Source organism: Xenopus laevis, chromosome 4S (assembly GCF_017654675.1).
Source record: "Xenopus laevis strain J_2021 chromosome 4S, Xenopus_laevis_v10.1, whole genome shotgun sequence".
Lineage (NCBI taxonomy): Eukaryota > Metazoa > Chordata > Amphibia > Anura > Pipidae > Xenopus > Xenopus laevis.
The window spans coordinates 111,884,260-111,908,120 of record NC_054378.1 but is presented as its reverse complement, the minus strand read 5'-3'; the positions used below and the strand labels follow the sequence as shown (position 1 = coordinate 111,908,120).

The 23,861-nt window shown below is 41.0% G+C and overlaps 1 protein-coding gene across 7 annotated transcripts in view; it reads right to left on the bottom strand.

Annotated features, from left to right (window-relative positions):
- LOC108715865 (glutamate receptor-interacting protein 2-like) overlaps positions 1–23,861 on the bottom strand; it is a 114,089-nt gene that overhangs the window by 29,596 nt on the left and 60,632 nt on the right. For all 7 annotated transcript variants that reach the window (XM_041561720.1, XM_041561721.1, XM_041561719.1 and 4 more), the window contains exons 2-9: positions 23,563–23,643; positions 20,673–20,808; positions 20,364–20,509; positions 18,799–18,885; positions 15,666–15,741; positions 11,240–11,385; positions 4,626–4,773; positions 2,624–2,793 (exon numbers count right to left, since the gene is read on the bottom strand). In XM_041561720.1, the coding sequence (XP_041417654.1) occupies positions 2,624–2,793; positions 4,626–4,773; positions 11,240–11,385; positions 15,666–15,741; positions 18,799–18,885; positions 20,364–20,509; positions 20,673–20,808; positions 23,563–23,643 (990 nt within the window). The remainder of the gene's footprint in view (positions 1–2,623; positions 2,794–4,625; positions 4,774–11,239; positions 11,386–15,665; positions 15,742–18,798; positions 18,886–20,363; positions 20,510–20,672; positions 20,809–23,562; positions 23,644–23,861) is intronic.

Sequence of the window (23,861 nt, the reverse complement as noted above, 5' to 3'; positions counted from 1 at the left end):
GGTTATTGGCTCTAGGCAAAACGGACACTGATTGTGTTCAGGGGTCTCCTTTGCCATGGAGGTCCTGGGAGAAGGGTGCCTGCCATTACTTGTCCACTTGATATGGCTTCAGAAGGCGGCTGGCATGGCAGGTAACCAATCTGTGTTGGCTAATAGCCATTTCAAAGCAAAGGGTGGTCTTACAAATAAAACATTAGTTTGTAATGTTGATTTTATTGAAAAAGTTCAGTAACCTACTTGGTTAAAATTCTGTCTTGGTAACATGCTTATAAAGAAGCTGTGGCCCTTTACATCTCAATCCCAACCTGGTGGGCTGTTTATCTATGTTGGTAATGGAAAAATACTGATTAAGTGAGGGCTGCGGTACCCCTAGCAGTAGGGGTTGGTGTTAACCTCCACATGATGATACTGGTATCCAGTGTCGGACTGGGACACCAGGGGCCCACCAAAAACCCTTAGACCAGGGGCCCACCCAAACACCTTTAGACCAGGGGCCCACTCTTAGTATTATTTTCTTTCTTTCCTTAATCAATCTCTATTCTCCTATGCTCTTTTCTTTACATACTATAACCTATTATTCCATCTATTTAGCCTCTTTATTCTCATAGAAATAGGGAATGGCCACGAAATAAGCCAAATGTTTAGAAGCATGAGGGGCCACTGACACCTTGGCCCACCGGGAGTTTTCCTGGTATCCCTGTGGGCCAGTCCGACACAGCTGGTATCCGCCATCATTCAGACCTAGTAGATGCTTATTTAGGTGTTTCCTAACAGAGGTGCTGTAGGGCAAACTTGGGGGTGAATCATCGCAGAATGATAATACGGCAACTAATAGATAAATGTTTTTAATCATTGTGATTAACCTTATAGTCACTAACAACGAATGGCCAAAAACTAGATCATTAAGTGCTGAACCAAAACTTCTAAAACCCCATGTATGGGATCAGTTATCCAGAAACCCAATATCCAGAATGCACTGAATCCAAATTTTAAAAAATGGATTTCCCTTTTCTCTGTAATAATAAAACAGTACTTTCCAACTAAGACTATTAATCCTTATTGGAGGCAAAACCAGCTTAATGTTTACATGATTTTCTAGTAGACTTAAGATATAAAGATCCAAATTACGGAAAGGTCAGTTATCCAGGAAACCCCAGGTCCTGAGCATTCTGGATAACAGGTCTCATACTTGTAGTGTATGTTGTCTTGTTTCAAAGGCACCCAGCAGGTCTGCATAGTGAAAACTACTAGATATTTTTATCACAGGAAACAAATAAATCATTCATTTGATCTCTTCCAGGATCCATGCTCACTAAGTGATGTGTAATTATGGGAACAGTCCATTCCGTAGGCTCTTAGATGTATTGTTAGATAAGTACTCCAACCAGGCTACTGACCTTTAGCTATATGCTTCAGAAAAATGTAATGGTATGTCCTTGATTAATACTAAACCAATCAATTGCATTACAATTTGTCGCGCTTGGCCAAAAAATTTGCGGATTTCCTGCAAAATTATGAGAAATTAGCAAAACGCAAAATTTTACGCCCACGTCGATTCTGACACCCGCATTAAAGTCAATGGGTTTCCGAATAATGCGCGACAGTTTTGACTCAAGCGACTGTTCCGACGCGGGCCCAAATTCTTTTGGAGATGCCAAATTTTCACAGCAGTTTCTCAAATTTATTCGGCGGCGGCAAAACGTGGAAATTCGCAGCAATTTCTCACCTGGCGAATTTATTTGCCCATCTCTAACTACAAATACAACCTAGTACAACATATTACACACAAACAATGCAAGGGCATCTTAAAATTAGCTTTAGCATGATGCAGAGGATTTGAGAATGATAGCGGGGAATTCTGGTAAAAAGACGTAATTCTAGGTTACAGAACTTTTTTCACCAAACATTGCAAACAAACATTTGGCAATTGGTCTGTTTAAACCACTTGATTTTGAAGTCTGTGTTTTTTCCCATTCTGAAATTAAAAAGGTTATCTGGTTACCAACAGGGGGGGGGGTCACTGACCCCAACAACGAGAAAAACATTAATCCAGAGATTTGTATTGTTAGCAATATTTTTATCACTTCTCTTGCTATTTGGGCCTCCTTTTATTTGTATTTCCACTCATTGAAACAACTGCCTGGCTGCTAGGCTAAGTGGGACCCGGACAACCAGGTCGTTTAAACAGAAGAGGTGCCGATAGCAGAGACACCTATGCCAAGAGTTTAAATACACAAAGTAACCTTACATACGGTTTCCCCACATAAAATACAATTTAACAGAACTTAAAATAGTGAATGCAGAAATGACAGTAAATCCATGAACAGCATATAACCATCAAAGTCATGCTCTGCTGGGTGTTACTGATGGCCTTAGATGGGGCAGGTTATATATACTTTTGTTATCCATCAATGCCCCCCCATGTGACATCAAACTGAGCATGTGTTCCACTGGTCCAACTTTCCATGTGAGATAACCATCCTTCACGGATGTCATGGTCTGAATGGAGAGAGACATACTGCAGGCATTGGTGCCTGACCTTCATTTGGCCAGTTATCGTCAAAGAAAGAAGCTGTAGCCGCAACCAACTAGTTAGGAGAATAAAAATGAGGAATTTACGGACCTGTTTCTGGGGGTCTCAAAGGAATTCTGCTATGATGGGCTGGGAGGATTTCCAGCTTCACATTCTCTATGATGCTGGCCAAGAGCTGTGTGGCTTCCATTAGAGTGCAGTGCTCTGTACTAGTCCCATCGATGGACAAGATGTGATCTCCGGGATGCAGAGCTCCGCACCTACAAGAAGAAGGGAGATTGTCATAACAAGGGTCTCAACCACTCATGTAGCATGTGAAGAATGCAAGGAGAAAGAGTTAGGGGGGAAGTCATATTAGGTGCAAGTACTTCTAAATGTTGGTAGTTCCAACAATTCTAAAAATATGAATGTCATTGCAGACTAGAGTTTTGTCCTAACTAGTGATGGGCGAATTTATCCCATTTTGCCGAAACATTTGCGAAACAATGGAAAATTCAGGAAACGTGAATTTTGACACAGGTGTCAATTCACGGGCGGTGACATAGACGCCAGCAACAATTTGACGTGCATTAAAGTAAATGGGCATGCGTTTAATTGTCACCAGCGTCGGAATTGTCACAGACGTCAAAGTCTGTGCAAAGGAAATTTATTTGCCGGTGGTGAAACACGGTAATTCGCCACGAATTTGCGCCTGGCGAATAAACTTGCCCATCACTAGTCCTAACTCAAAGTGCCTGGCCTGTCTGGGAGTTGATCATATCCCTACTGCAGACCTATAACAGCATTTAAGGCTGGCCTTTCAGTTGCTTGCCCTGAGGCGCCATACAGGGCACCAGATAAACTTCTGTATTTGCATTTTCAGTACACCAGTTAAATTGCATATCTGGATCTTCTGTAGTATATGAGGACCTTGGTACACACTTCTCCACTAGAGCTGGAGTAAGCAAGGGCCCTTATCTAACACCATCTTTGTTGTGTAATTGATATTAGCTGTGAAACTAGAGTCTATTAGGCAACTGATTGACTGTTTACATTTTTAGGAAACCCTTGATAAATGAAAGAGAGGAAAGAAGAACATGCTCAAAAGTGTGAAGCGTCCAAAACGATATTAACCAGAGAAGAGTAAGTGCACTTATATGACTTCAATGTTAGCAGGTGATGAGTTTTAACATGTACAGTAAACTGAGTTTACTGTATATAGAGAAAGAAGTAGGCAAGAGGACTAACATGGCAGGTTTCCTCAGTCTTTATCCTTGCACTTCTTTACAGTTGTGAATTATGGGCACTGTCCAGCAAGCATAGAAGTAGAACCCAACTAAGAGAGATATGCTATGTTTGGCTTATCTGCAACCCCCAAATCATTCAGCAGCTGAATCATGACTACAAGTGGGGGGCCCTTGGTATAAATGCCAACAATAGCATCTGGTAGCTATAGAATGTGTGATGTGTAACGTGTGCCAAGGCAATTTCCAAGCTGTTCCCTTGTGAGGTTCGGGGCCCAATGCAAATTATTTCCCTATACAACTCCTAGTTAACTGTTGAGCCCTGCAGTAAATGTAAACAAGATTTATCCAGCCATTATACTGCTGCATAAAGACTAGGCAGTAAGCGAATCATAATAAATACAGTTCCATAAAATAGTGCCGCGATCAGATAAGATTTCCTGTAACTGAAGCTCTTATTTTATATTTCCCATGGTTTCAGTTTCCCAGATTAACATTTCAGCAAGAGATACGGTGTTTCAGAATAACCATATTAATGCTGAAATGTAAACCCCACACCTTTTTCTGTTGTGGGATGCTGGGATTCGGTGGCTGCAATTTTGGACAGTCCATTTTGCTCTCAACATTGTTCTTTACTAAAATAAAGGGGACCGTAGGCCATTTTGTTCACGAACATCAACAAGGACCACCTTGTTAATATTATTGGAATGGGAAGCCAGGATCAAATGAGACCTCTAAGTTATGGTTATGGCTAACATCTCTCCAACTTTGTGCACTCTAGGTAGTTTAAATGCTGAAAACTAGAGATTGAGGCTATTTAGACTTTGGTTAAACACACAACATATACTGTGATAATGTCACATACCCACCTGTCCACCACACTGGCAGGTTTCACCTTGTCTATAATAATGACCTGCTTGTTTCGGTGAGTTCCTGTGCTCAGAGAGATGCCCAGAGTAGATCCTGGAGTCTTGGCAATTTCTACTAGCAGAGGTCCGGATGCATTAGTCACAGTGTCTAGAGTGGGAAGTAGAAGTGTCAGTAGGCTGGAAATTGTCTTATGGAATCTCCGTCTGTAAAGGATTTTTAGCAGTTAAGGAATAGAAACAACAGTAACCAAAGAGGGAACTAAAGCCCTATAAGGACAGCTTCTTTTTGCAGCATTTGTGGCATAAGGCTGCTTTTCACCTCCTTTCAGCCAAATCTTACCTTTCAGGCTCTTCAGTAGGGCCCTTATTTTTTGAGAGGATGGCTTAGCATATGTATAGTGAATCCATAGAAATGTCACACGACACACTAGGTCAGAATTCCCTGGAAAGGGCAGGAAATGGAAACAAAGTCATGGATGCACGGGTGGCTATCTTATGTGGGTAAAGGGTTGCAAGGTGTGAGAAAAAAGGAGATCCATAAAAATGGTGCAGGAATAGAAATGCAATATTTTATATATTAATCTTATTGAACCATCCTGAAGGTTCAGTATCTCTATAGTAGTAATCAACGTTGTCACAGGAGTTTTCCATCTGGGATTTTGAGTGTCTGTGACACGCACATGCTCAGTGGGCAATGGGCAGCTGTTGAAAAACTAAATTTAGGGGTCGTCACAAATCATTACGCAGAAAAAGATGTTTGTCTGTCATGTAAGCTGATGCTACAGGGCTGATTATTACTTTGTGATTTAAGTGTGCTAGTTTCAGAGCTGCCATGTACCAGTAATAAGCCTTATATTATAACATTTACAATATATTCTCTGCGTACTGTATATTTTGAGTCAGTCCCTAAGCTCAGTAAGTGACAGCAGCACAGAGCATGTGCAGTGAATCAGCAGAAAAGAAGATGGGGAGCTACTAGGGCATCTTTGGAGACACAGATCTTTACTGATAAAGGGCTGTGGTTGCCTTGGGCTGGTACAAAAGCCCCAAACATAATATACAACATTTCTGCCTTACTTCTTTAGTTAAACTTTTGTTTTCCTTTAAGCCATAAAACAAAAACACTGTACTGTTCTCTATAGCTCAAGATCTTTAATTTACATAAGTTCCATAGTTTAAACGGCAGTGCCATTTAGATTGCCTTACAGTGTTTACGTTTCTTTTTCCTGACAACAGACTAGTTAAGGATTCTAACAACTAAAGAGATGTGCAGCGGATTTCATGTAAGGTCGGTGATCACCTTGACAGAATGCTCTAGAATAAAGATAACAAGAATCTCAGCCTTAAAGTACAGGATTGCTGTTTGTAAAAGAGAAGTTGGCAATACAATCAGGAAAAAAAGGGTCTCAGGCATTAATTGGATCTCTTTTTCCAATAATTTTGCTACTTACTTTTACTCTTTTGGATTTTGATAATATGCAGAGGTGTAACTACCGAGGAGGGGGTACAGGGGGACTGCTTCCTTGGTAGTATGTGCTCATGCAGTGCGGTGGGGGATTGTTAGCGATGCAGGATCACTGCGTGGGAAGGTATGCACGGCAGAGGGTGGGGGAGATCACAAGTCACTTGTGATTAGGCGCATAAGGGGCCAATCATTTTTTCCCCTGGGCCCTCGCATATATGCCCCTGATAATATTGTTAAAGGGATACTGTCATGGGAAAAAACATTTTTTTTCAAAATGAATCAGTTAATAGTGCTGCTCCAGCAGAATTTTGCACTGAAATCCATTTCTCAAAAGAACAAACAGATTTTTGTTATATTCAATTTTGAAATCTGACATGGGGCTAGACATATTGTCAATTTCCCAGCTGCCTCCAGTCATGTGACTTGTGCTCTGATAAACGTCAATCACTCTTTACTGCTGTACTGCAAGTTGGAGTGATATCACCCCCCTCCCTTTTTCTCCCCCAGCAGCCAAACAAAAGAACAATGGGAAGGTAACCAGATAACAGCTCCCTAACACAAGATAACAGCTGCCTGGTAGATCTAAGAACAACACTCAATAGTAAAATCCATGTCCCACTGAGACACATTCAGTTACATTGAGAAGGAAAAACAGCAGCCTGCCAGAAAGCATTGCTCTCCTAAAGTGCAGGCACAAGTCACATGACCAGGGGCAGCTGAGAAATTGACAAAATGTCTAGCCCCATGTCAGATTTCAAAATTGAATATAAAAAAATCTGTTTGTTCTTATCAGAAATGGATTTCAGTGCAGAATTCTGCTGGAGTAGCACTATTAACTGATGCGTTTTGAAAAAAACATGTTTTCCGATGACAGGATCCCTTTAATTTATGCTTGACCAGGATTGAATTTTCTGGGTGTGCTTTTTATTAGCCAGTAACAGCAAAAGCCAAGGCCCTACAGAGTTTGCCTCTTTTGTATTTTATTATGCCTTTTTTAATTAAGGTCTTGGGTCTGATCATGTGAATTTTACCTATCCAAGGAGCTCCCCCAACACAGGCCCCACTAGTTCACATCAAACAAGCATTCCTTAGTTTCTACTGTCTACAGCATTTCTTAGGTTCTACCATTCAAACGTTATTTGTGGTCCTATATTGTGAGCACCAGCTCAGCCCTCAAGGAGTTAATTGAGTTACAGAAAACCCCACAGAGAGGCAACTGACTCTGGTCCAATCAATTAATTTCCTGCCTGATATGAAGAGCGGAGGGGCCTGTGCCTTCCAGCCCTGCAGCTTGTTAAGTGACTCCTATTGAGATCCATCAGAACATTGCCTTTTACTCCCTACAGTGCTCAAACTGGTCGTCATACATGCAACACTGAGGGAAGCCATTGCTTGTAAACAAATTTCTCCTGACTGCTACTAGAATTAGGGAATGTAACCTCCTGAGGATGAGCATGGACATATAATGTATACTATATACTTAGTTTCCTATATTAAGAATACCTATCTTAGCACCATGATCCCACAAGGGAGTCTTTCCTACTGCAGATATGTTTGCATTGAACCGGCAGTGATGTGAAATCTGGATCACTAGGCCACACTGCTGCTAGCTGTTGTTTAACGGGATAATAACACATTAGCTGTAAGAAAAGTTAAGGCCAAACAGCACTAACTTAGTTTTCTTAAATGAAAACTAAACCTCAAAAATTAAAATGGATAAAAATGGCATATTTTATATACTGAACTTATTTCACCCACCTAAAGTTTCAGCTTGACAATAGCAGCAATGATCCAGGACTTCAAACTTGTCACAGGGGGTCACCATCTTGGAAAGTGTCTGTGACACTCACATGCTCAGTGGGCTCTGAGCAGCTGTTGAGAAGCTAAGCTTAGGGCTCGTCACTAATTATCCAGCAGAAAATGAGGTTGGTCTGTAATATAAGCTGATGCTACAGGGCTGATTATTAAATTTTGATGCTAATTGCACTGGTTTCTGTGCTGCAATGTAGTAATTATCTGTATTAATTACTAATCAGCCTTATATTGTGACATTTCTATTCTATGTGTACTGTATATTGTGAGTGGGTCCCTAAGCTCAGTAAGTGACGGCAGCACAGAGCATGTGCAGTGAATCAGCAGAAAAGAAGATGGGGAGCTACTGGGGCATCTTTGGAGACACAGATCTTTACTGCTAAAGTGCTGTGGTTGCCTTGGGCTGGTACAGAGGCCAAAACATAATGTACAACATTTCTAGCTAATCCTTTAGTTAAGCTTTAGTTCTTCTTTAAATGCTTTCCTTGCAGAACCTTTTTGTAAGAAATACACGTTATTCAGCTCTTAAAAATAAAAACTAACTGGGTGTAACAACATATAGGGGCAGATTTATCAAGGGTCGAACTTAGAGTTATTTTAAACTCTCATTAACTCGAAATTTGACCAACTGCAATTTATTAAAAAAAAAAATCAATTTTTTTTTGTACTCTAGTAAATAGGATCGACCCGCAAACTCAAGTCGAATTCGAATCGAATTTGATTAGAGTTTTTCCCCACCGAAAAAAACTAAATTTTTTAGAAGGCATCAATCACCTCCAAACTGATCCCAGGATGTCCCCATAGGCTAAAACAGCAATTCATCAGGTTTAAGATGGTGAACAGTCAAATTCGAGTTCTTAAAGGGCCAGTGTACGAACAATGTTAAAAATCGAATTCGAATTTTTAAAAAAAACTTGAGTTGAATTTTAACAATTCCCTGTCGAATTTGACAGCTTTGGGCATAAAAAACAAACAAAAAAAACAAATTCGGATTTGAAATTCAAATATTCAAATTTTCACTACGACCCTTAGTAAACTAAGTAAAAGGTATCCGCAAACTCTTTTCATTGCATAGATCAGAGAAGTCCAACCTGGGGTGCCTCCATCTCCCAACAGGCTTAGCTGGAAACTTGTAGTTCTGTAAGAGCAACTTGGCCACAGGTTGGACCTCCCTGGTGCACACAGTCACTGATATTAAAGCACGAACTAACCCATTCTATCTACTCATTTTGCAGCATAATAATTCCAGAGATGCACCGGTTGCATTTTTGGGGCATTGGGGTATCACGGATTAATATAGGCAAGTTACATATCTCAAAGCATTACAGAAGCAATGTCAAAGTATCATTCATAGGTGTCAATAATATTGGGTTGCTTGGACTCTCCCGGTTACCAACTATGTACATAGCAATACTAAAAGCCGTTGGTTCCATCCCAAAGCAATGTTGATTTAACCTTGGGAGAGACCCTTGATTCCCCCAATGCTTCAGGCAGACGTGCAAAGGAAATTCAGCTGCAAACAAGGAACAAAATATGAATAATTTGGATGATAGCCCTGCATACAATTAGCAGAGCTATACAGAGGCGTACTGTATATAATTAGACAGTCTCAGCTACACAAATGCTTCACTTTTTTTTCATTCTCTAGAGCAGAAACCTCTCTCGTCAGTTTTGTGAGCAGTGATATTTCTGTCAGTTGATTGAGTTGCCAATTAATTTGCTTTATGTCCCCGAGGGGTCTCTGTGCAACGGTGACTGCATGGTGATGGATGGAGTTCAGATGAAACATCACACTCTGGATTAACTATTTTGACACTAGAAAAACCAAGTGTGTGCAATGCAGGGAGCAATGTTCTGGGTGATGAGATTCAGCAACAGATGGAGGCTGATTCTGTATACATATTAGCTCACAAGTGTATATTTGCACAGAGGCAGCTGCTGGTCAGTTCAATGATCCATGGCATATGGCTGAACTTCCCCGTTAAACACTTTGGAAAAGTCTGGAAACAGCAGATCAGTAACTTGTGGTATAAGGGGAGAGACAAGTACTCAGAATCGTAGAGATTGAGTCACCCAGCGATAAATTGCCACTTCTTCAGGACGACTAATCTCCCCGAACTGCCTCCCGCCAGCTAGAATCGAAATAGCCGAAGTCACCCGAAGTTTCCTCGTAAAGCAACTTCGGAAAACAAAGCACACCAATTGCCATCCCGCCGGCGATTTACATTCTAGCCAGGAGCCAGTTCAGGGAGATAGTCGTCCCGAAGAAGAGGAGATTTGTCACGGGAGACTAATCTCCCCGAATCGGAGCGTGTCTCTGCCCTTAAGGCCGCTATATTCTAACTGAGGAGTTGCATTTTATAGTTAACGGCCCAATTACTTGATATCACCTGGATCAGAAGCCCACACCTAAGGACAGGGGTGTAAATACAGAGGAGGCAGACCCTGTGGCTGCAGGGGGGCCCAGGAGGTATAGGGGCCCCATGAGGCCCTAATTTTCTTAACAAACTATAATCTATTATTGTATCTTTTTAACCTCTTTGTTCTCATAGAAATAGGGAATGGCCATGAAATAGGCCAAATGTTTAGCAGCATGAGGGGCCACTGATACCTGGGCCCACCTGGAGTTTTTCTGATATCCCGGTGGGCCAGTCCGACACTGAATACATCTTAACAAAAATTTCTTTAGCGGGAAAAGACTCAATAAAATAGTGTAAAAATCAGAATCGTACGATTTTTTTTCAGATTTGTTGCTGAAAACTGCAACATTTTCGGATTTGACACCCAAAACCGCTAAATCTTCAGATTATTGACCGAAACCCAGCGCAGATCAGAATATCTTCAAAGTGTCAACAGGACATCTGCCATTGACTTCTACATGAATTTCGGCAGTTCTGTGTTGGAGTAATTTTTTACTCCGACTTTTAACACCATCGGAGTTTAATAAATCTCGAAAAATTATTTTTTTTTCTACGAAAATTTTTTTTTTTTATCTAAAAAGGCCGACCAGAAAAAAAATTGTACTTTAATTAATAACCCCCTATATCCAAAGCAATAGGCTGGTTTTGCTTCCAATAATGATTAATTATATCTTAGTTGGGATCAAGTACAAGCTACTGTTTTATTATTACAGAGAAAAACAAAATCATGTTTAAAAATTTAGATTATTTGGATAAAATGTCAATGAGAGACAGACTTTCTGTAATTTGGAGCTTTCTGGATAATGGGTTTCCAGATAACAAATCCCATACCTGTAATAGTTTTAGAAAATCCATACCATACAAAGCAAGGGAAAAAAAGGGAAAACAAAATACCCCCCAAAAAACCTTATACTCACCCATGAGAGCAACATCATATTCTATCTGGAAGACAGCCTCTTGGCTACACTGTCGGAGAATGTTCAGAGCATCTGCATGAGTTATATTATGGAGGGAAATAGCATCCACACAAAGTAGTCGATCACCAACTTTCACGGTCCCCTCCCTGCAAAAAGGAACATGAAAACCACAAATATAATGAACTGTGCAGGGATACAAAACCCATTCAGAGAGGAATTGAATTTATTATCCGGTATGCTGGGGACCTGTGGCTATCTGGATAAAGGAACTTACCATAAATTTTTATCTCCATAACTTAGGACTGCTAAAAAAAGTATTTATAAATGAAAAAATCCTAATAGGATTGTTTTGCCAAAAATATGTATTCAATCAGCTTACCAAGCACAATGTCCTGTCTTATTATTACTACAGAAAAAAAAAAGAAATTACAGGTATGAGATATGTTATCCAGAAAGCTCCAAATTACGGAAAGGCTGTTTCTCAGACTCCATTTTATCCAAACAATCCAAAAAATTTTTTGAACGTGTTTCCTTTTTCTCTGTAATAATTAAACAGTAGCTTGTACTTGAGTCAAACTAAGATATAATTAATCCTTATTGGAAAACCAGCCTATTGGGTTTGATTAATGTTTAAATGTTTTTCTAGCAGAATTAAGGTATGAAGATCTAAATTATGGAAAGATCCCTTATCCAGAAAACCCCAGGTCCCTAGCATTCTGGATAAAAGATCCCATACTTGTATTATAAAAAACAAGAATTATTTGCTTAAAATGAACTCTATGGGAGACAGCTTTCTCATAATTTGGAGTTTTCTGGATATCAGGATTCTGAATAATTGTACAGGTATGGGACCTATTATACAGAATGCTCGGGACCTGGGGTTTTTCCAGATAAGGGATCTTTCTGTAATTTGGATCTCCATACAATAAGTCTACTAAAACAAATTAAACATTAATTAAACCCAATAAGACTGTTGTACATTCAATAATGATTACTTATATCTTAGTTAGGAAGAAGGACAAGGTACTAGTGATGTGCGGGTTGGGATTTCCCCGACCCGCACCCAGCCCTAACCTGACCTCCCTTAGACTACGCCTGCCCGCATGCGCCTTCCGGGTTGCTTTTATAGACCTGCGCCGACCAGCCAATGATGTCACAAAAGGGACGGGGCAAGCAGGTGCAGCATCTATAAAAAATAAACCCGGAAGTCGGAAGCCGGCATTTGATGGTGGCGGGGAGAACAGCTCAACCCACCACCCGCTAAGAAGAGTGTGAGGTCGGCCCGAACCCGCCCGAGCCGCAGGTACTACAAAGTACGGTTTCATTACTACAGGGAAAAAGGGAAAGATTATAACGGAGTCTATGAATGATGGTCTTTCCATAATTCGGAGCTTTCTGGATAACAGCTTTCCAGATAATGGATCCTATACCTGTACTAAAAAGAATAACACATACACTGTGCCGATCAAACTGCCTTTACAGTATTACCCAAGTGATGAAAATGAAAAGGAAGCAAATAAAGGTTCTATCCCCAGCCTTAGCTCTAGACATCTAGAAAATCCAGCTAGAATGACTGCACAGGTTATAAATTAAAATAAATGCTGCCTGCAACATGTAGGAATTTCAAATACCATTTCCACTTGCTTTAGTAAAGGAACACCCTCGCCTGGACTCATCAGGACACACTGGTGGTTGTTCATTATTAGGGGTAATAGAAAGTTAGTCGACTCAGAATATTTCTACATTAACCCTTATCCTGCCAGCAGATTACTAATGCAGATACCACTCTCCAGCCACTGAGAGATTAGTGCACAGACAGAGGGGAAGGTTTCCATTCCCACGGGGACAGCAAAATGTTCAACACTAAACACATTAAAATGCCTTCAAATTGTCCCAGAAATCTAACAGCCTCTCACTTTGATCAGAACAATCTGCTTAGTCCTGTCTGTCAGACTCTGGGTCAGACTCTAGTCCTGTCTGTCAGACTCTGGGCACTTGCGTGTTAGAATGGAAATTCAGATCGCTCATTTATTGAATAAAATATCAAGGGGATTCGAGACAGTTCCTGACATGGTTTGTAGCATGCAAAGTAATCCGTGTGTGTCAGAACAGCTTGAGCCAAAGATATCCAGTATTTTCCATAGAGCTAAATGTATAAACCATATACATATTCATACATTGGCTGAATGGTAATGAAATGGTAAATGGATGTCTGATTGGTCCTTTAAGTAAAAGGAGAAGATTTTTAATCAGATTCTTCTATTCTATGTCAGAAGACATAGGTTTAAAAGGGTGGTTAACCTATAGCATGTTATTGACTGGCTAATTCGGAGCATATTTTTTTAATTATGTGTCTTCTTCTTCAGGCTGTCTCCAGATTTCAGATAGGGTCTCTGACCCCATCTAAAAACATATGCTTTGTAGGCTGCAACTGTATTATTGTTGCTACTATTTATTAATCATCTTTCTATTCAGGCCTCTCCTATTCATATTCCAGTCTCTTATTCAAATCAGTGAATGGTTGCTAGGGGAATTTTGACCACAGCAACCAGATAATTAATATTGCAAAAAAAAATAAAAAAAAATAAAAACAGTGGCAGATCATTAATGGTGAACAAGCCCTTTAAGTGGCTGGGAGGGGCTCATTATACATAACATACTGATTCCATGGGAAAGGTATAGAAAGAGGCAAAGGGGTTCACAGTAGATATTTAAATTAAGTACATCATATTTATTTGCCAGTTTATAAAATGGAGCCAGGTAGATTTTACTGGACAATGAAGGTAAATGAGGAAAGGGAGCAAATTGTGTAAATGAGAGCATAGAAGATAGCAGGGTGCTATTTTGCCTCTTCTTATCACTGACTTTCTCACTTTCATTTTACTGTTTAAGGCACATACCATCCTTTGCATTTTTCCATGTTCCTTTTTATGATCTTCTGTTTCCCCTTATAACTTTCACTCTTATCATATTGTCTCTTTTATAAAGAAACACATTTTTTTGGACTATCCAGGCCAACGGGGTTAACAACCAGCTAGTAGACTAAATCATGGGTTACACTGGACTCTTAAGGTAGGGCCATCGCAAAGTGGAAGAAATGAAGGAACTGTGTAGAGCAACTACAACTCCCACAGGCTACTGTGCTTTAACCAATAAATAAATGGGCGCCAGGAGATTCTTGCAAACGAAACAGAACAGAATATCTTTATTTGTCAGAGAGAAATGATTCACAGGGTACCTACATCAGTAAAGAGGCATTTGCAGAATATATAGGCACACAGCTCAGACAGTATATCAGAGGCAGATGCAGGAGCATTCCCTGAGGATGTAGTCAAGGCAGTACAGAACCTCCAGGAAGAAACACCTCACACGTGGTCTGGATCTCACTCAGTGGAGTGGTCAGGGAGGAGAACCTAAAGCCTGACACTCTATCCACTGTGATCCCATCACTGTAGGCAAATCTTACAGCCTGGGAAGCTATACCTCCTTGATCAGAGGCGGGAAAGGCCGGCCAGGCGCCCTAGGCTTGCTTGCGCATACATTCTGGTAAAGGAGTGCGCTCCAGTCTAGGAGTAGGCAGAAGAGTTACATGCCCATTGCCCCCCAATCGTTGCTCCCTAGGCAGCTGCCTCTTCTGCCTACCCCTAGTTCCGGCCCTGTCCTTGATGGAGCACAAAACTGCTCTTTCTATCTTCCCTCACCGTCTTACTCTCCTAGAGAGTCTATAACAATTATATTCCTGCCACTCACTAGCCTCATTCACTGGGTCCCTGCTCCCCGACTTCCACACTAGAGTTTCAGGTCCCTCTAGGGGAAACTGGCTTTACTGGGCCTTGTTGTACCCAGGCTCCCTGGAAACATCCAGCTGGATCAGACACCAGGAGCCAAATAGGAAGATCCACCCCTTCTCACTCACTATACCAAAGTGTGACAGGAAGTGGTCACAGCACCTCTTGGACGATAACTCCGATATGTAAATTACAGCTACCCAATTGGCATCTGCCCAGCAACTAGGGAGATCAGGAAGTGTAGGGCTTTAAAGCCATAGGGGCACATTAACCCTATGGGTCTCTAGAATAATATTGCCTTTTTCCTTCTATAACAGAGGAAAAGACAATGGACAATGATCAGCATCGAAGACCAAATGGTTGGGTGAAGAGGAGGACCCAGTGACACTCCATGCCCAATGTATTTTCCCTGGGAGGCCATTTTCACACTGGGCCTCGTGTTAGTTACACTAATGTTAAGAAACACACCAAGTCCTCAGTAAAGCTAAGGGGATTTCATGGGTGCAAGCAAATTAGAAGAGGCCAAAGCACAATTTTTTATATGTAGGGCCTATTATAGAATAATACATACTCTCACCATCCCTTCCTGTTAACTGTTATTAAATGAATTGCTGTATCCATAGGAGTTGGTACAATACCTGTCTGCTGGTCCTCCAGGCCTCACATAGGTTACAACCAGTGCTCTGGACTTATGCCAGTCCTCATGTGCTCCTCCTGTAGTGGAAAAAAAACAGACAAGCACAAAATGTTTTCCTTTAGAAACATGATTGTTTAAGTAAATATTAAGATGTGCTAGTGCCAGTTCATATAGCGAAATGGATACCAACTGCTTTAGAGGTTGTCGGGAGTTGGGGACCATCAGCGTTGGACGTGGGGGGGATGTATGGGCCCACTGGTGCTGTGGGAATTGGAGCACCTACCACCAGATGGACCCCCCTCCCCAGCTGCAAATCCCCCTCTGCCCCCTATGTGCCTCTGGTGTAGTATAAATGCTACTCCAGAGCCCTCTCGAAACAGAATCACTCGCTCTCAGTTCAACGGTAAAACAGATTTCCTTTATTCAAACATCTTGGTACACAAAGAACACAGCGCCATGAGGTCTGACGCGTTTCGTGTCACTGCACTTCATCAGAGACCTGCTTAGGACAGCTAAGGTAGATTTGTATGAAATGCCAATGGATCAAACTTCAGGGCGGTATCACCGTATAAACAATTTTCTAAAATATGGCGCCCATGGCTTCATGATTCCTAAATAGTAATGTTGAAGCAAATGGACTGAAGGTGGCCATACACGATAAGATCTGCTCGTTTGGTGAGGCTGCCTAACAAATGGATCTTTCCCCGATATGCCCACCAACGGCAGGGAGATATTGGGTTAATCCGAACAATCAGATTACAACAAAGAGACTGAAGTGTCTTCTAATTTGCTTGCACCCATGAAATCCCCTTAGCTTTACTGAGAACTTGGTGTTTCCTAACTTTAGTGCAACTAGCCGATGCGGTCCTTGATCGCCAAAAAAAATCAGACCTCCCTGATCTCTATCTGCCCAGATATTGATCGGGGAGACCCGTCAGAAGCTCCCATACATTGTCAGATAACCTTCTGAATCAGTCTAAATGACCAATATCAGCAGCTGTAATCTGCCCATTTATGGCAATCTTAACATAGGTGCATACCTCCCAACTGTCCCTTTTTCGGAGGGACAGTCCCTCTTTTGACAGCTCAACCTGCAGTCTCTCATTTGTACTGGAAAGTCCCTCTTTTCTCTGCACTGAACAGCCAGAAAAAGAAACAAAGTTTCTCACTTAATTGGCTTTTAGCAGAGAGCCCAGAACAGGTAACAGGTGCAAATAAGATACTTTGTATCAATTTTGAGACACAAAAACACAGTTTAGATAAAGAGAAATATTTTCAAACTTTCATAACTAGTGATGGGCGAATTTATTTGCCAGGTGCGAATTTGCGGCGAATTTAGCGCGATTCGCGGAAAAAATGTATACACAATTGTAACAGTATTTGAAGCCCTTTTATGAAGTACTGCCACTGAGTGGTTATGTATGTGTGTGTTCTTTTTGTTCTACCTCACTTATGTATCATTCTATGATTTTATTGTGACAATTGTGTTGTAAAATTGCTGAAAAATAAAAATATTAAGATGTCCATGTATAGTTATTCCTCTTTTGCTATTTTTGATTCTTAAGCCTCAACAAAGGTGTTATTGGCCAAGGTTGTAGCTGGCACTTTGCCTATGAATCTCAGTCTCCCTTATCACCTCCCACAGTCCTCCCGTATTGTTATAATTCCTTTATGAGAGGTCACTAGGAAGTGTGGCTTAGTAGGCCAGACCTGGTGGTAGTAAACTACTATGAGCTTAGCAGCATGGCTCATGATTTTCCATAACCTGTAGAGAGAGAGAGAGATACAATCTCACTATGCCAGGCGCCAGGCACTTCCCTGTATCAAGCACAATTCCACAGGTAAGGATGGTGATAATAAAACTCCAGTATATATATGCCATGGTTCAAATATGCGTGTTTTTAGGAATAACAAGGAATACAATGCCTGTGTTGCAATTCCAGTATATAGTTAGGAATAACAGTGAACCCTTGACATGTTTCATGAACGTGACTGGCCCCATTTAGATCAGGAGACTGGTGCCCATTTAGACAGACAGAAGAAGGAAGAGCAAAGAAAAGAAATCAAGGTGGCATTGCCTGTAACAAGATAATAAAATATTTATTACCGCACACCTCCTTCCACTTTTCTGCGTGGTGGTGCTGGTCCTCCGTTGACCAAGCCCGGTCTCCTTACTGCTATGCAATTTCAAAAAACGGTCCGCACACACCAATGTTGCAGTCGGGGATTGTGCCCCTTTTATTAATGCCACCAACAATCAACGTTTCGGGGGGAACACAGCCTCCCTTCTTCAGGAAGAAGGGAGGCTGTGTTCCCCCCGAAACGTTGATTGTTGGTGGCATTAATAAAAGGGGCACAATCCCCGACTGCAACATTGGTGTGTGCGGACCGTTTTTTGAAATTGCATAGCTGTAACAAGATAACACACACACACACGCTTCAGCCTCCGATCCTAACTTTAGTCTACGCTTCAGAAGTCCTAGATAGTAACCTAGGCAGTCAGGGAGGGAAGGATTCCCCACTGGCCAAAGGGTAGTTAAGACATTTTGGTTTCCTACTGTATAAAATTGGAAGGAACCTATGCTCAAACTCTTTCTGAATTCTGTCATAGCAAGAGGACCTTAGGTGGGGGTAAAGCTCAATACAGGAGAACAAGACTAAACTCAAGGTAACCAACCCTTAATGAAGCCAGGGTGCAGGGATGAATAGTAACAAGTATCCCATCATGGTACACCCCAGAGCTGTAAGATAGTCAGGGCTAGTGTACAAGAGCAGTCATGTACGCCACCAAAGAGTAACAATGTGGGGTTAGTATGCCACAGGTGGGACCCTCCTTAGTGTGGGGACCACAGTTAGAAAGGGACAAAGGCTACATATATCTCTAAAACCTTTATCATTTTGGGGTGAAAGTGTGAAAAGGAGATTTTGCCCTAAGTTAGTTCAATAAAAGTAAATATTTTAAATCAAAATAAGAAGAAATATATTTGTAACACCAGGCCTATTAAATTGAACACAACAATATCTTTCCTTTTTAAACCAGTGCTTAAGTCCATGGTGGTGGTGTTTTTATACAGACAATATTGCCCTAAGTGTGTTCAGTTTGAGGGTCACAACACATTAAAGACAATGCTCACCTCTCGTTACAAACCCAAAGCTGTTGCCCTCTTTGCACAAGGTGATTTCAATAGTCTTTGGGATGATGGCTGAGCTGTTATCTGGAGCTGCAAGAAGATCAGAAGGTTGTTAGACTCAAGCAGGACAGTGGTGTACAGTGTTCATGTTTCCTTGAATGGAAGTAAGTACAGGTAAAGGATCCCTTATCCAGAAACCAGATATCCAGAAAGCTCTGAATTACAGAATGGCTGTCTCCCATAGACTCCATTTTATCCAAATAACCCAATTTTTTAAAAAAATGATTTCCTTTTTCTCTGTAATAATAAAACAGTATCTTGTACTTGATCCCAACTAGGATATAGTTAATATTTATTGGAAGCAAAACCAGCCTATTGGGTTTATTTAATGTTTAAATTAATTTCTAGTAGACTTAAGGCATGAAGACCCAAATTACGGAAAGATCCGTTATCCGGAAAACCCCAGGTCTTGAGCATTCTGGATAACAGGTCTCATATCTGGATAACAGGTCTCATACCTGTACTACAAATCTCCAGCAGATGTTCACTGTACAAAGGTGGCCATGCACTAAAATATACACTCATTTGTTGAGTTTACAAAACAAGCAGATCTTTCCTCTGATTTGCCCACCTATGATGGGCGATATTGGGCTTAATCCTATTGTTAATCCTATGGCCAAACAATCAAACTACAACAGTGGGAATAGAAGCCATTGGTTTGAGGATTGCCCAATATTTGGCCAGATATCAGTCGGGTGGGGCCATAGGAGGGCCCCATAAACTGGCAGATAAGCTGCTGAATTGGTCTGTAGGACCTGAAACAACATCTTAAATCTGCCTGTATATGGTCTTAAGTGTCTAATCAGACATATCATATATAGACAGATATTCTTGTTTGCCGGTGGTTCTCTCTGCTGGAACATAGACCATAAAGCATTTTCAGAGCCAACCATCATCATTTGTTTTTGCTGCAAAGTGATAGTGGCAATGAGAAAAAGCATTATCTAGGGGCTGCTGGATCTTGGCCAATGGTCACAGTAGCATGTGTTCATCTTCTTTTCTATTGTGTGTTTTTGATAGATGGGTAAAATGGAGACAAGGTGCCAGAACAAGATTTATGGTTTTTAAATGTTACACCTAGTCTAAAATGAAAAATAAACTGTATACTGTGACTGCAAATGGGTTTTGACTTTTAGGGTGCTCTCCAGCGAAATACTGCTGTATGTGTACAGCAGCCACATTATTTTTGCACTTGAAAGCTAAAGAGACATCATTCACCGTGCATACTGTATTTTAGCCATTCCTTGTGGCACTTACTGGCAGGGTCCAAAATGTAACCCACCAGCACACCCTGGCCTCTCAGCAAAAGCTAGTCCAGTGCACGGTAAGAGGGATCAGAACCCTCCAAATTTACCAGGAAAAAGAAAAAAATGACCAGCACACAGGACTCCATGTAAGCGGGGTAAACCCTGCGTGTTTATTGATATGTTTAACACTTCAATGAACCCACAGGGTTTACCCTGCTTGCATGGAGTCTTGTGTGCCGATAATTTTTTCTTTTTACTTACTGGCAGGGGGCAGCTCATACTCCACTTCTAGGACCACTCGCTCGCCTACATTTTTCAGCAGGCTGATGATCTCTTCATGACGTAGTTTAGTCAGGTTGATGCCATTCACAGACTTGATATAGTCCCCGATGTTCAGCTGATCACTCCTGACAAGGGAAAGCCCAACATTAATGAGATTGTGGGAAAATCACATCCTTACCTTGGAAGCTCCCACCATCCATCTTCCAATGACTGCTAGAGGACTCAACACCAGTGGTTTGGTTATACAACATTGGATAATGCAGTTAAAGGAACAACTATTGGTATTACCTGGCTGCCAGGCCTCCTGGCCTTAGGTTAGACACTCTTGGTTTTCCATCTTTGTCTGTACCACCAGAGATGGTCAGTCCCAACGTACTCCCTTCTTTCTTAATCAGCTCCACAATGGTAACCCCCCGAAACTCCTCTGCAGAGATAGAAAAACGGCACCCAGGCACTCAGTTAATATTGTATTTGTATTTGTCAGGGAGCAAAGCAAATGCTACCTAAATCTCCTGTTCTGCCAAGCCCAATACCAGAGCCTCTATGGGCACCCCTCAAAAGATACCTCTGAATGTACTCTCTCTATATATCATTAGAAGATGCAACGTACTGCGCATTCAATACTGTAATCCAGTAATACCATGAGATTTCATGGTCCTCTGCCATTCAACAAAGTAATAATAAATCAAATTCCTGGGCTGTCTTGCAAATTAATTTAGAGTATTTAATGGAAAGTAGACAATAAACCAAAAGAGAGTGAAATAAATTGACTGTAACTTTTCTGTAACAAGTGCAGAAATCTAACAGCGTCAACAGATTACTAGACACAGCGCTGGCACAGAAGGGGAAAAACTTTCTTTTAGCTCCTGTGTGATCCCTTATGGATGACTGGTTTTCTCCACGTGTGTCAGCCTTTATCAGCCGGTCCTTCTGCTGCTGTTAGAATTATCAGTTCTCCCAGTGTCGACCACACGCACAAATCAAGATATGACTGCAGATGGTACCTTGCTGGGATATTAATGCTCCTTAGCTGCAGTTTAATTTCTCTTCTGACAAAAATGTAAATTGTAGCAGAGTGTCCTGCTGGTGTGAGGGAAACCGTGTGGCTCTTGGATGACTTACACAATCCAAAAGGACATGCAGCAGATGAAACCATCACCATGGTTTGTGTACGTCAGACATACATACATATTTTGTGTGCTGCTCTAAAAAGCCTGTAGAATATCAGGTTTTGGACTATGGGGCCCTTAGCAAGGCAGAAAGACCGAGATCTCTTCTAAGCAGGATAAATTAAACTGAAGCTGGTACTAATTTTAAATAGAAACAATGGGGTTGGAGCCGTGCACCCAGCTAGCCAAGTACATCTGGTCCCGCCCCCCAGCAACCCAGTTCAGAACACCTGCTACAGTCTAGTGCACTGACAAAGCTTTCTAAAATTTAACTTTTAATAATTCCATTTAAAATTATATAAACGCATCAAGCGTGAACCATGTGACACCCCACAACTACACTGACAAATTCACTGCGTGTAAGCACACAGTGCTGGACCATGTCCATAAAAAACACACAATTAAACACCGCAAAGGTGGACAGATGGCAAGACCTTCGTTTTGATCAAAAAGTTAGGCTTAAATAGCACCATGCTTGATGTGCTTTTGCAATTGATGTAGTTCTTTATCGTGTAATCTATGTTATCCCGTGATTGAGTGACGTTAAGTGTTTTTACCACTAAAGGGCAGGCTAGACAGTCACCACATTTATAACAGCCCTTCATTTTTGATGTTAACCATGTTGTTTTAGTGGCTTGAGTATAATGACTACTTGTTAGTTTGTCTCTCAAATTTTTGCTCCGTCCTAAAAGTTATTAGTGGAGTTTCACCGATCACTTCCTTCAATTGTAGATCTTGCTGCAATATATGCCAATGTTTATTCACTATGTGTTTAATTTTATGTTCTGCACTGAAATCACTGATCAGTCTGAACAGTTTAGTATAATCACTGCCATTCCAACTATTCACTTTACTGTTGATATCTTTAGAAACCAAAAGAGATTGTCTGTTCGTATCCAAAGCCCTTTTGTAAGCTTTTTTAAAGAGTTATGGCTATATCCCCTCTCTCGAAAACGCTCATATAGCTTTTTGGCCTCAATCTTGAAATCTTCCTGATTACTACATATTCGTTTGATTCTTAAATATTGTCCCACTGGGATCCCTTTAATGCATTTGGACAAAAAACTAAGACAAAAAGCCACCACAAGAAAAACACCATTGACTTTAATACATGCGAAATGGGACAGATTCACTCATCACTATTTAACTAAAAATCCCATAGGAATGAATGTGAGTTTTTCAGTTCTAATCACGCATTTTAATAAATCTGCCCCTTAAGGTAAATAAGAAATTCCCTTAATAGCAAATTACAGTTTAGCTGTTGGCTACTAATAACTAATTACTGGTTAGTTGTAACTGGTAGGTGCACTCTTGTCCAGTGTTCATAAATGACCTCCGACATCATTACGAGAATAAAATGCTGCAATAGTACATCCCCTTGGTAATCATGTGGTTGGAAGAGCAGACCTTTACCTCCTCCCCGTCAGCACCCCGCTTCTGTTCTATGTGGATATTTTTGCCCACCTACAGCTTTGCCCCAACCCAAACTAAATCTAAAGTATATTGGTCATCACTTCTGTTTGCACCACTCTAAGAGAACTCTGCGCCCCCCATCACTCCCGAAGTTACATCCCCCACTAAGACAATGCTGCCTATAGATTAGGAGCAGCAGGACTCCATGAAACGGGCAATACTAAGTGATTTTTTACATACTTTGCTGTCAGAGAACAAAATAGAGGAGCACACAATATATAATTTCTCTTTTTGTAGAGGACTAATGGCAGAAGTGCTCGGTCATGGTGAATTAAAGAGATCTATGTAGTGCAGTTGAGTAATTTTCCTTGATGACAACCAGTTCACTGCTCACAGTTAAGAACTCCCCGAAGCGGAGAAGACTGCAGAAAATATTCAAAGTAGTTATGAGAAAGGTACTGGAAGAACCAATACGTTTAGGTATCTCATCTGTGCTGCCCTTCATTATACCTGGTCACTCAAGGCAACTCCCTACCAGTAGCCTAAACTCAGTTCAACAGTTCTTTAGTACAAACAGAATATTGCTTATTATGTACCTGGGATGCTCTGTCGTCTGGAGACCAAAGCCAAATCATTTCCGGCTGGATCTTTGTTTCCTTTGGAGTAGGGGCCATCATCTAGAAGATCAAACAGATAACCATTTGTTAGAAATAAAGGCTTTACCTCTTGGAATAACACAACTGACATAATGCAGGTACAACGAGTTATACTAGTCTCGGCCCAGTCAAGATATTTCCTACCAGCTTTTTTTTAATTCCATAGAATTATAGAGATGTAGACAGTGCTAAATCTAATAGCTATATATATCTCTCATTAGAGTCTGAGTCTTGATGTC